General features: G+C 39.2%; 3 protein-coding genes across 13 annotated transcripts in view; all 3 read right to left on the bottom strand.

Annotated features, from left to right (window-relative positions):
* Positions 1-477: 477 nt before the first annotated feature.
* mrps34 (mitochondrial ribosomal protein S34) lies at positions 478-2,467 on the bottom strand. 2 transcript variants are annotated; one of them, XM_020597857.1, is made up of 4 exons: positions 2,323-2,467; positions 1,677-2,057; positions 1,501-1,543; positions 478-969 (listed from the first exon to the last, which is right to left on the bottom strand). In XM_020597857.1, exons 2-4 carry the CDS (start codon positions 1,992-1,994, stop codon positions 671-673), a joined length of 660 nt encoding a protein of 219 aa, XP_020453513.1. In that variant the 5' UTR covers positions 1,995-2,057; positions 2,323-2,467; the 3' UTR covers positions 478-670. The 2 variants fall into 2 exon arrangements, with proteins under 2 accessions (XP_020453513.1, XP_020453512.1); XM_020597856.1 differs by having other exon boundaries at positions 2,327-2,466.
* A 1,094-nt stretch (positions 2,468-3,561) lies between these two features.
* Positions 3,562-8,454, bottom strand: spsb3a (splA/ryanodine receptor domain and SOCS box containing 3a). Of its 10 annotated transcripts, none has more exons than XM_020597873.1 (8): positions 8,360-8,454; positions 8,085-8,185; positions 6,742-6,954; positions 6,204-6,384; positions 5,918-6,105; positions 5,670-5,772; positions 5,452-5,577; positions 3,562-5,233 (listed from the first exon to the last, which is right to left on the bottom strand). In XM_020597873.1, exons 3-8 carry the CDS (start codon positions 6,865-6,867, stop codon positions 4,842-4,844), a joined length of 1,116 nt encoding a protein of 371 aa, XP_020453529.1. In that variant the 5' UTR covers positions 6,868-6,954; positions 8,085-8,185; positions 8,360-8,454; the 3' UTR covers positions 3,562-4,841. The 10 variants fall into 10 exon arrangements, with proteins under 10 accessions (XP_020453529.1, XP_020453530.1, XP_020453535.1 ...); XM_020597874.1 differs by having other exon boundaries at positions 8,376-8,444; XM_020597879.1 differs by lacking the exons at positions 8,085-8,185; positions 8,360-8,454 and adding exons at positions 7,272-7,826; positions 7,912-8,033.
* A 2,799-nt stretch (positions 8,455-11,253) lies between these two features.
* The window catches only part of atp6v0ca (ATPase H+ transporting V0 subunit ca), a 7,032-nt gene continuing 4,909 nt past the window's right edge, over positions 11,254-13,376 (bottom strand). Inside the window, exon 3 of the mRNA XM_020597907.1 lies at positions 11,254-12,353. Coding sequence (XP_020453563.1) covers positions 12,149-12,353 — 205 coding nt within the window. The 3' untranslated portion in view covers positions 11,254-12,148. The remainder of the gene's footprint in view (positions 12,354-13,376) is intronic.

Raw genomic sequence — 13,376 nt, 5'->3', positions numbered from 1 at the left:
GGTCAGTTAAATTTAAAAGTTCATGCTATACGTACAACCAAAAAAAAGATTTTGTATTTCCATAAGTGGGGTAAAACTGTGGAATAATTTAAGTGTGGACATAAAAAATAGTAATAGAATTGACGAGTTTAAACATAAATATAAAGGTATGTGTCAATCAAGATATATGCAAGAACAGGCTCATTGATTAATTAGATGGAACATTGTGGGTGTGGTGTAAGAATGTTAATACTTTGTAATAATTCTTTAGTATATTACTTGTGTGGTGTAGAAGATAATTATTTATGTAGAGATACTGCTTGCAAACCAATGATAAGATGATGTCATGGGGTAGGACTGGATAAGTCTGACTTCTTCCTACTCCATTCAAGCATGTACTAGGTATAAGCAAATTGATATTGGATTAGCATTTGTTGGATATGTGTAAAATTATGTGTGTTGACATATCAACTGTCTTTACATGCTTGAAAGAATAAATCAAATCAAAATTAAGTTTAATATTTAGCACATCACACTGTGACACATTACACCCACAGAGGCCTGCTTCAGATGAAAATAGCAGAGAAGTCATTTGAGTCCAGAATGAATCTTTGAGGCAAGGGCACGCTGGCTGCTTCTGTCAACACTGATTTTGTTCAAAATGTCCAAGGACCACATTCACAGAGGAGCATCACACCTCTGTCCCAGCCTCCCTCTGCCTCTCTTGTTCCTGCTTAAGAAAATAGTCTTTTCTGAAAAGGACATCCGTCTTCAGAGGCAAGGCAGGCTCCTCGGTCAGTATACTACCATAGGCTTTCTTGTGCTGGGCTAGCATCATGGCACGGAGCAGCGGAGGATAGGGGACATAGCGCACAGGTGGCTCAGGGAGTGGCTCAAAGTCCCTAAACTGTTGCTCTATGTGTTTAGGAACCAGGCGCCAGTCATGATACATCACCTTGTTCACTTCCTTGACCTCGTTCTCCTGTTTTCCTGCCAAGCACAAAACGCAACAACATTACTGCATGCAGTTTGTTTAGAGATATATATTTAATAATATTCATTGAACTGGAACCTGATGGGGACATAGTGCTGGTGACAGAAGATGAATCCAAATGGATACGTTTATTTGTCGACCTAACATCCAAATGATTTTGGTGATTTTCAGTTGAAAAAGCATTTAGCTAGGTTAAAACTGAATATAAATTTTTAGATGCCTGTTTTATATTTTTTAAAAATTACTCAACAGCATTTAATAACTGTATTTCAACACATAATTTAGTGCCAAAAATGCTATGCTAAACTACATTTCCACTTTTTAAATCTTCTAAAATATTTTAAATTAAGTTTAAAGTATTTTCAGCTGCTGTTCAACCATCATCACCCAGAATATTTCACATATCTAATATTTATGATAGGACTGTTCCAACAGTATGTTACCAGTTTCAACATGAGAAATGGTTATTCAACCACCTGTATGAATACACTCCTAGTTTCAAATCTGATCAACTGGTCCAATCCTACCTTTGTATGTGAGGATCCCCCATGCCTTGCCATGATCCATGTTCTAGAAAACACACACACAAAGATCAGCTGCACTGGTTAGACGATAGCCTGCCAAATCATTGCTAGACATGTTAAGCATGACAATATGCAGACTTAACATTCAGGCACAGTGAATGGATGTGGCCTCCTCTCACCTCAGCTGTGTAGTCCACTTTAACCTTGGTGATCTGCCAGTAGCTGGGCTCTGCGTGGTCCTCCAGCCAGGACTTGCGGGTGAAGAGGCGTCCCACTCCGAACAGCCTCATACCTGCCAGCAGGGAGAAGAGGCGAGACTCCCTGCGGACATCTTGCCAGGCCATCACGGGTAGCATCTTCCCCGTGTGAGGCCGCCTCATTGTATCATAGTCCAGAGCGTACTTCTGGGAGTCCCGCGGCCGGGACTTCAGCTCTCGGTACGCCCGGATCTTCCGAGCCATTTCGGCTATGAGGCGAGGGGGCTTCTTTTTCACCATGACTGTGAATTGCAGAGCAGCTCCTCCACAATCCCAGCTGATACACAGCAAGCAACGTCTATCCTGCAAGAGTGGACATGTATTCAGCTACACATGACCTTAAAGTAACTCTTTGGCTTGTTGGCTAGAGGAGAAACGACTGTTTGTAAAACTGAGGAATGCATGAACACAATGTATGAAGGCTAATCCGAGTTAGCTGTTAGCTAGCATTAGATGGTAAACCAAATTATAAAATCACATGTAACTAACAACAAACTAATTGATTTACAGTTATCTTTCTGAACTGCCGATATTGCTTGTACCCTGGAAATGCTTGTCATTTAAATACCTACTCGACCCTGAAAAGCGAGATCAACTCCACTCGACCTCCGCAAGCAAGCAAGGAATGAAGCAACACAACTTCCGCTCACTTGGTCCGAACATAATGTGTTCCGTGTGAACAGCGAGTGCTGAAATTGTTCCGCATGAAGGAACAATTAAATCATATTTATACAGTGCATTTAACTGCATTGATAATTAAATTATAAGGGGTACCATCAATAAAATAAAATGGATTTTATGAAATCGTAGCGGTTTATAAAGCCCTGAGATTTTGAATTATGTCTCCAGATATAAAGAACAGCATTAAACTGACACCAGACAGTATAGGCTTTGCATGAAACAAAGCCCCATTTTAAATACTGAAAAAACTAAAACCTCTCCAATGAACGTGCAGAGAACAGAGCAGATGACTGTGTCATGTGAGGGATTTGACAGAAAAAGCTAGCTGCTACACATTCACAGCAAGAGTCAGTTACATTTAAATGGTTATCTGCCATCAATACAAAAATATGCCCACAGCACATCAATAACTTCTATCAAACAAAAGAAAATCTCAAATATTGTTCTAATCTTGGAAGTTACAAAGTTGAGTAAAACCTAATTATTTTCTTGGTCATAAATAAACAAGTCCAGCCCTTTGTGCATATTTAGTATTCATTTTATTTTCAGCTGAGAATCATTCTAACTTACACTGAAAAAGGCGAGTCAACGCCTTCATCTATAGTATCTTTAAAACAGCATTTTACAGAAGAAGGTTTTTAAATTTTTCATATTTACAGTATAACAGCAAGGAAAAAGTGTTCAGATACATCAATGTGAAGTCAAAACCACTTTTACAGGACTACAATGAAAATCTTGGTAATTACATTACTGGGTCTACAGGGAGGGGGCTCAGATAAATCATTATACAACTGGAGAGGGAGTTAGGTGTGTCATGTCTACTCATGACTGATGAGTATGGTCCTCTGGTACCACTGTCTGCATAATAACATCCTGATACAAGTATTCCTACTAAAAACCACTACCACAGACAACGCTTGCATTGCATAGTACCTGAAATTGTTGTGTATATCAACTTAACCTTACAGAGTGGACACAATCAGAGGGTGGTGACTGAGACAGCAGTTGTAACTTCAACACCTGGGACAAGCACCATTATTACACTTATACCATTACAGTCCTGTACTCAACAAAAACCAAAACAAAATATTTACAGATCTGATCCAGGAAAAATGTTCCCCTCCACAGTCATTCACGATCTACCACCAGCACTCTGTAAAATATTTTATTTCTCAACAAGTTTTCCCAGAGTATCAAAATATCTGCAGAAAATCACTCAGGCACCACAGTCCATCTCTCGACTGTTCTTTCTTGTGCTTAATATGTTCCAAAAGATGCAGTTATGACAAAATATGGCTAAAAACAAAGCTTCAGTCAGAGCTGTGATTGTCACCAGACAGTGGCGTAACATGCAAAATGTGTTTTTAGCCTTATACATACGACCTTAGTGATGAGGAGTTGTTGAGGAAATGGATGAAACAGTTCAGTACACAAAAGTTTAACATTAAAGCTGCTCATCATCTAAAATTATTTTCATTTAAAAAGTTCTAAAAGGTGTAACAGCAACACAAAGTTACTTATATGTTTGGCAGTCTCATCTGAGTGCCCTATTTTATAATCTGATTTAAAAGAGCTGCACTAAATAATAATCTGTAGTGCTTACATCTTGTAAAAAAGAGGAAATCTATTGGGTCTACAAACAAGGAGAATGACTGTTCCACAGGAGGCTTCAAAAAGCTGATGAGAGATGGATGTTTCCATGAATACAACAAACATTTCATTTGTAACCTTTCAAGAAAAATAATACTGAGTAATCAGTGGTGTGTATGACGTGCTGGTAAGAAATAAAGCATACCAACTGATTCTCACTTCGGCAACCTAAAAGGAACTTGCTGATGCCAGAATAGTAGATAACAAAGCACTCTGATAATGCATGGACATCATTTAGTTTGAAAACAACATAAATGATTTGCATACAGGATGAAAACACAGAAAACATCTATAAAGTCTCATTTTTGAAACCACATTTTTGCAAATATGCCACAAAGACCACCAAAATTTGGCCATAATCAAATTCAGTGTTACACTGTACACTTTACTATACCATTCCCACACATCGCTAATCCCCATATATGAATGGCAACAGATTATGCTAGGTAACAAAATATCACCATATATTACCATATATTATGCAATGAAGCTATGATGATATTATGCTAATGATACTAAGTGCATGATTAGCATGAAGATGTTTGAAAGGCATGGAAGATCACATGCCAGCAGAAATATGCCAGTTTTCCACCTACAGACTACTCCTTCTGAGCAACTGTTCCAGATTACTATCTTTACTACTGTGTAACACTGGTGTTGAGGAAAGCTTACAGTAGGTCAGGAACGTGAGATTAGATGCCAGAGGACAGTAACATCTACCAGCGTTTCAGAGGAGGTAGTTTTCAAACTGTCCAGTCATGTCCAGCGGCATCTCTTCCTCTGACAAGCTTCGGGGTCAGATGTACAACCCTCTGAGTCGCTCTCAGAGGAGGATGGTCCAGCCAAGGGGGTAACAGGCAAACGTGATGGGTGCTCCAGCCCGTCTGGGGTTTCTTCTGTGGCACCACTATTGAGACTGAGCACCCAACCTAGTTTGTTTTGGAGCAACTGACGAAGGCCTGGCGGCAGTGGCAACACATCCAGGGTGTCTATACAGTCCGGCAGCAGCTGGCGAAGGCGAGCGCAGCAAAGGTACAGCAGGGATGTAGGTGCAGAGCAGGATCTGATCACCTTCATGCTGCTCTTCGCTGCCGTGGAGCACGCCATCGGATAAAACCTCTTATTTTGTAGCTCTGTGGCAGCAACACCTGGATTGAGAAAGGAGAAAGGTGACAAACTCAGTTTTTATTCCCACGCTTTCCTTGACTAATGTAAACTTAAATAAAAACAATCCTGGTGAATTCATATCAGTATGTTGCTCAGCATCAGTATGAAATCGTCATCAAAAGAGAATCTGATTGCTGAGATCAACTAAAACAGTAATCAAACTACCAGCACTGTGATCAGTCCGGGCCCTAGGACTAACCTATACACTTTCGATTCTTAAAGAAAGTGAGTGTGCCATGCCACGTGTCCAGATGGACTCCGATGATGGAACCCTGTCCAAACCGAGAAGAGAAGTTCATCTTGTCTCCTTTATGATGCAACAAGCCTGAAAACGGAAGACAACCAATGATGTCTAACTCATTCAATAAGCATTTATTGCAGTTACTGCTACATTATAGCATCTTGTGTTGGTCCTACCAGTGTAAGACAGACCCCAGCTGTCGGCATCTTTCCCCAACAGGCTGCAGAATGTGTGTCTGTATTTGTCTAAGTTGACATCAGAAGTACCAATGCCAACCATCTATACACAAATAAAAAATTTAGAAAAAAAACAAAACAAATTGCTTTAGCTTCACATATAAATCTCATGTCTCAGACTGATCTACTCAGAAATTATTTTGGAAAATGAATTTACATTATAAGACCTGTAAGAAGTAGAGGTTTACCATGTCTGTTCCATACACCGGGGACGTCATCTTGATTTCCCAGAAGTGCTGCCCTTCAACCAGCTCTTTGGAGCCACGGATTGCAGCTGTACCACAGCTGTATTCAGAGTGGAAGTTCACTTTGCGATTGTCACAGCTCAGTAACGTTGCTGTCGATCGACTGTTAGCATCCCACACCCAATCAAAATCTGAAACATCAGAAGTCATTCACAGTCAATAACACAATAAATTATTTTTTTTTGATAAGTGGTAAGTTTGTCTTTGAAATGCTGCAGCTATCTTATACCTTGGTCATCCTCTCCACAGTGGCAGTCTTTAACTTGACGAAAACCTCGTAGACGAGGGTTGCAGCTGGTTTCAGCCTGGGAATCACAGCCACAGTAGGACTCTCCAGTGACAGGCACTGCACTGGGGACTGGAGGGACCATCACTGCTGAAAAGTCCGCCTCAGAGTCTGAGTCACTATACTTGGGAGCAAAGATGAAGAAAAAAAAAAAGCACTAAATCAAATACCAGCAGCATCACTTATGTAACTACAGAGAATGGGTTTTGATGTCAGCATGCTACAAAAAAAAAACTGGTATTGCACTGGAAAATATACAAGTGAAAATTTGACTTAATTTAAAAGGCAGACATTACGGTACATTTGTTTCCTTTGGAAAATGATTACTTTTGATACAAAGCATGTAAATAACTGAACATTTAGCAGCCTTCTCACAGCAACATATCCTATTGCCTGTCTAGAGTGCAAACAAGTGAATCATAGGACACAAAACGTACATGTCCACTGGTGCTCTGTATTTGTTCAGATATAGTATGCTTACCTCTAAGCGGTCATAGCTCCACGTATCACTTTCAGAAGCCAACACCAGTGTCCGGGCATCTGCATCCCGCCGTATTCCACCCCAAACATATCTCCAAGCACGACTGTTCCTGCTTCGTCTAGACATATCAGCAACAAAGTCTCACCGGTAGAAGAACCTGACAGTCAGTACAGGTTTAGTCCAGATGTTGAAAGAACAGCATCAAAACAGCTGCTGGAAAACAAATGGCAATGTGTATTAATAAGTAGGGACACTTAAGACAAGTCTTTTATAACAAATAGCCTGGATAGATTTTAAACTGCTGTTTCTAGTTTAAAGCACTGCATGTGCTCTGGAACTGTTTACCTTATGTGCATACCTTGTGATATATACATAACTTGGTTTCTTAATGTTATCCTGGTTTTCTGTATGTTTCAGAGAAAAATACTATTTCTTACACCAATAAGAAATTCCATTTGATCCTGCTATCTCAGTTTTAATTGCAGTTTCTTCTTATATTAAGTAATTGTGTCAGCAGAAAATTATCTCACCTCAGCCTACCACAAATATATCGACTGTGGGGCTGCACACACATCATCATCACCGCTACTTAACGTAACACAAAACGTTAACATCAGTACGTTTCCAGTCCACAGATCACTGCCACCAGCAGGGAAAACATGACCTTTGAGTGCGAGTGTTGTTGTTCTAACTAGCTCCAGTTAGCCACCTAGCCTAACAAAACAGAGCAGCTAACCCTAACTACCTACAGTAACGTGTGAGTGTTGTTGTTCTAACTAGCTCCAGTTAGCCACCTAGCCTAACAAAACAGAGCAGCTAACCCTAACTACCTACAGTAACGTGTGAGTGTTGTTGTTCTAACTAGCTCCAGTTAGCCACCTAGCCTAACAAAACAGAGCAGCTAACCCTAACTACCTACAGTAACGTGTGAGTGTTGTTGTTCTAACTAGCTCCAGTTAGCCACCTAGCCTAACAAAACAGAGCAGCTAACCCTAACTACCTACAGTAACGTGTGAGTGTTGTTGTTCTAACTAGCTCCAGTTAGCCACCTAGCCTAACAAAACAGAGCAGCTAACCCTAACTACCTACAGTAACGTGCGAGTGTTGTTGTTCTAACTAGCTCCAGTTAGCCACCTAGCCTAACAAAACAGAGCAGCTAACCCTAACTACCTACAGTAACGTTATGAAGCGTTTGCACCGCGCATGCAGTAAACATGTAGCAAGCTATAACAAGGTCAGAGGCATCAGAGTTTAAGTCAGACCTATGGTTATATGTGTGTGTGTGTGTATATATATATATATACAGACCACTACATGAGTAGATGTTATTAACTACCACTCACGGCTTGTTGGCCAAGTACAGGCGGAATAACTTGGCAGGTAATGCAGATAGCTAGCGTAAACGAGCCAGTTAGCTTTCGTTAGCTCCGTGCGGCCATCAAGCCTGAACAAAAAGATTTAACATTACCTGCAGGTTGTTCATAACTAGCATTCACGTGAAATCACTAACGACACTACAAAGATGTTGTCTCTTGATATCAGCTATTGCTATACATTTAATACACAGCAACTGGGAATTAATAGCTAGCAAGCTAAGCTTCCCTTTTCCATGACCTACTTTACGTTAGTCTGACCGTAAACAATGACGAGCAGCTGTTGGGAGGAGCTCACAGCACAGGAAGCTTCCAGTACACATCAAATCTGACCTTGACTTTAGCTTGATTAGATCTTGGTAGATTAATGGTGAAATGAATCGGCTTGGTAAAGAAATTGATAAGCATAAATTAACAAAAAATTCACATCGGTGCCCAAAATCTCACAGGCACCTTAGATTACATTCTAGATGCTCTTATGTTTGCTTTAATTTTCTGATAAGTAATACACATTTACAGTAAGTATCAAGTAAATATATAAAAATATATAAACTAGATCAGTTATGCTACAGCTTGTACAGTATAAACCAAAACAGTTACAATTAAGTTTCCTAAATTTCCCTTTTGTGGCTTCATGTATGCATATAAAGAAACACATACAGTATGTCTTGACTATAAAAAGCCATCATCAATGGAGCTTTGATACTAAGATTCATTATAGCAACAGGTAAATAAAGAGCAAAGCCACCCTTTTAATCCAGCAGCAGGTAAAGAGCTTGAACTGGAGTGAAGAAAAGCTTAATAAGTCCACTCATTAATTTGTTTAGCAGACTTGGATTTCTTTAATACATGGTTAGGGGCAGGAATCCTACTGTTTGTTACATTAATTTAAATAGGCTATATTTATTCAGATGCAAGCTGATGGGAACATAACTCACCATACCAGCCGTTCTTGTGCAACTGCACCACCTCAGGCACCACCAACGGTGACGTCAGGACCACCTTTGTATGCATGTAAGAGAAAGATAAAGAAAGGGAGAAGACACATGAGTGTAAGGGATCTTTTGTGTCTTTTTAGTGTTTGTTTTGCATCTCTTTGTGGTCATTGTGTATCCTTTTGCTAACAGTTTGTATCTGTAGCATTAAGCTATAGCTCTGAAACTGAATAAAGTTACTGTCCAAATGCAGCTTCTGTTACATAATCCCTGTACTTTACCCAATGAAAGATTGTATATGAGGAGTTGGGGGAATCATTGAAAGAAAAATAATTAAGCTGCTTTGTTGAGTAATCAATTTTTTTCATAAGCAAAATGTCAAGAAAATCTCTCTCTAGTTTCACTTTCTCATACTCTAATATTTGCAGGTTTTCTTGGATTTACAGATTATGGTATGGGATTTATTTCACAGTTACAAATAAAGAAGCTTCACCAATGTATCTATTATACATTTAAGTAATATCAGACATATGAAAATTGATACAATGTTATGAAAGACTATTCAAAAATATCAGTAGCCTACTACCAACCAGAGGAAGTCATAGGCAAAACTCATGTTGGAGCAATGCAGAGTTAAATGTTAGAAAAAAGAGAGATGCCATGTTCAATTGTTCTTCATAAAAGGTAACAGCTGATGAATTATCTACTTGTAAAGCCACACGCAATGAACCAAAAAACTGAAGAGCAATACCTTTATTTGTCAAATTATTGCTGTTACGAGCAGAAATAACGTCTCACCGATTCGCTAATGCTACCGTGACATTCATGAACGAGCTGTCCCGTGTCCAGAACGCACTAAGCTCGCTCACACTTGCCTGCCTGCCTGCGACTGGAACAACATGTGCGCACGTGCAGTGGGCCGCACAACGCGGAAGCAAACCCAGGTTTTATTATTATTATTATTATTATTGTTATAATAATAATAATTATTATTATTATTATTTGTGAATGCATACTAATCAACTAGTTGCTTCAGCCCTACAGTTAGCAGAGCTCCACCCAGCGTCCACCGGACTGGAGGTCTAATCAGGTTGCAAAGTCTTAACATCTGTGTTTGTGAAGCTCAATTTTCTTTTTTTGGTGAAATTGTCATAAATGTATAAATTTAATTATATTTATTACCTTTATTAAAGGTGGTGTTGTACTGGACTACATTATATTTAGAAGCATCTCTATTTATTTGTCCTCCCCAGCTACATAGATGAGAGGGTCAGAATATTAGGAACACCTCTGAATATAATGTAGTCCAGTACAACACTACTTTTAACTACGAACTCAATAATAAACATATAACTGAATTTATGACAATTTCACCAAAGTGGAAACATGAATACCTAATAGGACAATCACCTTAGTACTGCAACCTAACTTGAATTTCTTTTTTTGAAGTGCCTACAATTGTGCAGGTGTGCCTAATAAAGTGGCCAGGACTATTCATTCTGCATTTAATAGCCTATAATATATCTGATGCTCGTGTCACACAGGCCAAATAATGTTTATTTTATAGACATTTAACAAACAAGTGAACTTGAGGCAGGAAGGGAAAGTATGGAGAAAGATGTTGATAATGTTCTTAATGTATGTTGAAATAAATATTTTCATAAAGATTAATATCTCTACATTTTACCTTTACCAGTAGTTCTTTCACAAAAAAAATAGCTGTGATTTGAGTAATGGAGGTCCTACTCCCCAGTAGAGCTTTATGTCTAGCAACGCCCCTGATTTATGCCATTTCATTGTAATGGGGACTTCTTGTCTAGGCCATCTCTGGCATTCCACATTATAAAATATTGTCCACGTGCGTCATCTCAGCCGGTATCCACCCCACATCGTTTGCACACCCATGCCCTGCTGTCATGGCTAACTGCACACCCTGCAGTTTATCTTTGATACAGTAATTGTTTGTGTTGGTTCTGTCCTGGTCACATTCTCTGAGCCATACTTACGTGTTTTAAAGAAAGTAAGATTTTCTTTTACCCTTTCTTACACAGGACTTTTTGGATTATCACTGATCTATAGCAAGTGAGAGATCAAGACAAACATTTCCGACTCCATTTACAGTGAAGTGCTATCGACTGATTAGAAGTCTAAATATCAAGGAAACAGGTTTAGTAATAGTAGACATAAAAAGCTTGACAAAGACATTCTGGAGGAGGTTGAGTTTTATTTGGAAATCTGACAGGCATGGCTGAAGAGTGAGCTCTTACCTTAAAACAAAAATAAAGACAGCAGCACTACAGGTAAACAATACTAGTGTTTGAGAATGTTATAGTAAACATAAATCCCCTTGCACACGTTATACACTTGGGTCATTCATACATGTACACACACACATACAGTACCAACATGTGGACATCTTCCATTAATAATCACACCACGTCCAGAGGAGTTCCAAGCACCTACAACTCCCACAGTGCAATAAATGTAACTATACACAGATAACTTATGTATATAGGGTATTCAATAAACATTATTCCATTTAGACAGTCAAAATCTTCATAGCTTTCCATAAATAGTGCAAAAAAAGTTGACAGTTCCTCACCACTGTGATAAAAAAATAAATAGTCCCAAAAAAAAGAACATAAAATAAATACTAATATGCACGACTTTTCAGCACTCTCAAAACTGAGGATGATGCTCAAAACCACCAACATAAAACAAGAACTGAAGGAGGGGTATGGGCAGAGGGGTAAACATTGATACTCACAGCACAGACTGGTTACTACATTTACAAGGGGGACTCTGGATCACTGTACAGGTTAAGATCAGACAACAGCAGACTGTCCACACATCATCCCATAACAACCAGTACATCTTCATGCCCATTCTGTACATACAGGACCTGACACAACTGGATGGCTTTAACAATATGGATAAATCACATCTAGAGGACACAGCTGTCAGAGTCGAGCGCCAACATGTTTCTGTCGCCATCCTATCCTGTCAGACCCATGGGGTGTAATGGAAGTAGGTGAAAATCTCCTATTTGTTCTTGCTGCTTTGATGTGGAATGAATGAAATGATGTTTGATGCAGACACTTATTTTGTAGATAGGATGAGGGCCACGATGAGGCCGTAAAGCCCCAGCACCTCAGCAAAGATTAAGATCAGGATCATGCCCACAAAAAGCCGGGGCTGCTGGGCAGTGCCTCGCACACCGGCATCGCCCACAATGCCGATGGCGAACCCGGCTGCCAGACCGCTGAGGCCCACACTCAGACCAGCACCAAGATGCATGAAACTCCTGTTGAGAGACAAAAAGTGCCATCATTTACAAATATTGTCTATAACAAAGACAAATGGCCCTGTTCTATAAAGTTATCTGGGAAACAGCTGCATGAGGTTTTGATTTGATTTGATTTGATTTATTCTTTCAAGCATATACCACAGTTGATATAACATTAAATATTAAATACTTCTGATATGTGTGTCGGTTTACAGTATTACAATCAGTATATTATATCTTAGCAACAATATATGATGAATATTTAAAGCATACCGAGTATACAGATGGACAGCAGAGAAGAGGATTATGATGCATGAGCAGTTTCATATGTGCACCTGTCAAGTCCACAGATGGTGAGTGTTTGAGGATAGATCAAGCACCATTTTAACAAGCAGTTTACCCAAAAATAAAACTATGAGCTTAATATCAGTCAGAACACAAAGATACCTCATCCTCACCACATTCAGAACAGCAACAAGTGTAGTTTTCAGATAAATGGATTCAAGTGCTGCCAGTGAGGACATTAAAGAACATGCTGAGGTCAAATGTGGCTGTTAGGACCCATACAGTGTCTAATTAGTCAATTTCTCCTTCACTGTCTTTTTCCAGGCGAAGGAGGTGTTAGGTTGAGGCCAATCAAGTCTGAAACCATTATGCTGTAATGGCTGTTTCACCAGGACTTTAGCTTCCTAGGTACTGTAAATGTGTTGCATTACATTCAAAGGAAACAGGACCATTAAACAACATTTTTATTATTAACAATGAGTAGCACCTGATGGGCTGCTGATTTTATTTTTTTGATATGATTTATTCTTTCAAGCATGTAAAGACAGTTGATATGACAACACACATGATTGTACACATAATCCAATATCAATTTGCTTATACCTAGTACATGCTTGAATGGAGTAGGAAGAAGTCAGACTTATCCAGTCCTACCCCATGACATCATCTTACCATCATTGGTTTACAAGCAGTATCTCTACATAAATAATTCTCTTCTACACCACACAAGTAATATACTAAAAAAATTATAACAGA

Source organism: Monopterus albus, unplaced genomic scaffold (assembly GCF_001952655.1).
Source record: "Monopterus albus unplaced genomic scaffold, M_albus_1.0 scaffold35.1, whole genome shotgun sequence".
Taxonomy (NCBI): Eukaryota; Metazoa; Chordata; class Actinopteri; order Synbranchiformes; family Synbranchidae; genus Monopterus; species Monopterus albus.
This window is presented reverse-complemented; position numbering and strand designations above follow the sequence as displayed.

Coding starts and splice junctions, on each gene's coding strand:
- mrps34 (XM_020597857.1), bottom strand. CDS start 1,994: ATGGTGAAAAAGAAGCCCCCTCGCCTCATAGCCGAAATGGCTCGGAAG. Junction 1,544..1,676: donor AAGTGGACTACACAGCTGAG/GTGAGAGGAGGC, acceptor TGTGTTTTCTAG/AACATGGATCATGGCAAGGC. Junction 970..1,500: donor GGGGATCCTCACATACAAAG/GTAGGATTGGAC, acceptor TGTGCTTGGCAG/GAAAACAGGAGAACGAGGTC.
- spsb3a (XM_020597873.1), bottom strand. CDS start 6,867: ATGTCTAGACGAAGCAGGAACAGTCGTGCTTGGAGATATGTTTGGGGT. Junction 6,385..6,741: donor GGAGCTATGACCGCTTAGAG/GTAAGCATACTA, acceptor TTTGCTCCCAAG/TATAGTGACTCAGACTCTGA. Junction 5,578..5,669: donor CTGGGGTCTGTCTTACACTG/GTAGGACCAACA, acceptor TTCCGTTTTCAG/GCTTGTTGCATCATAAAGGA.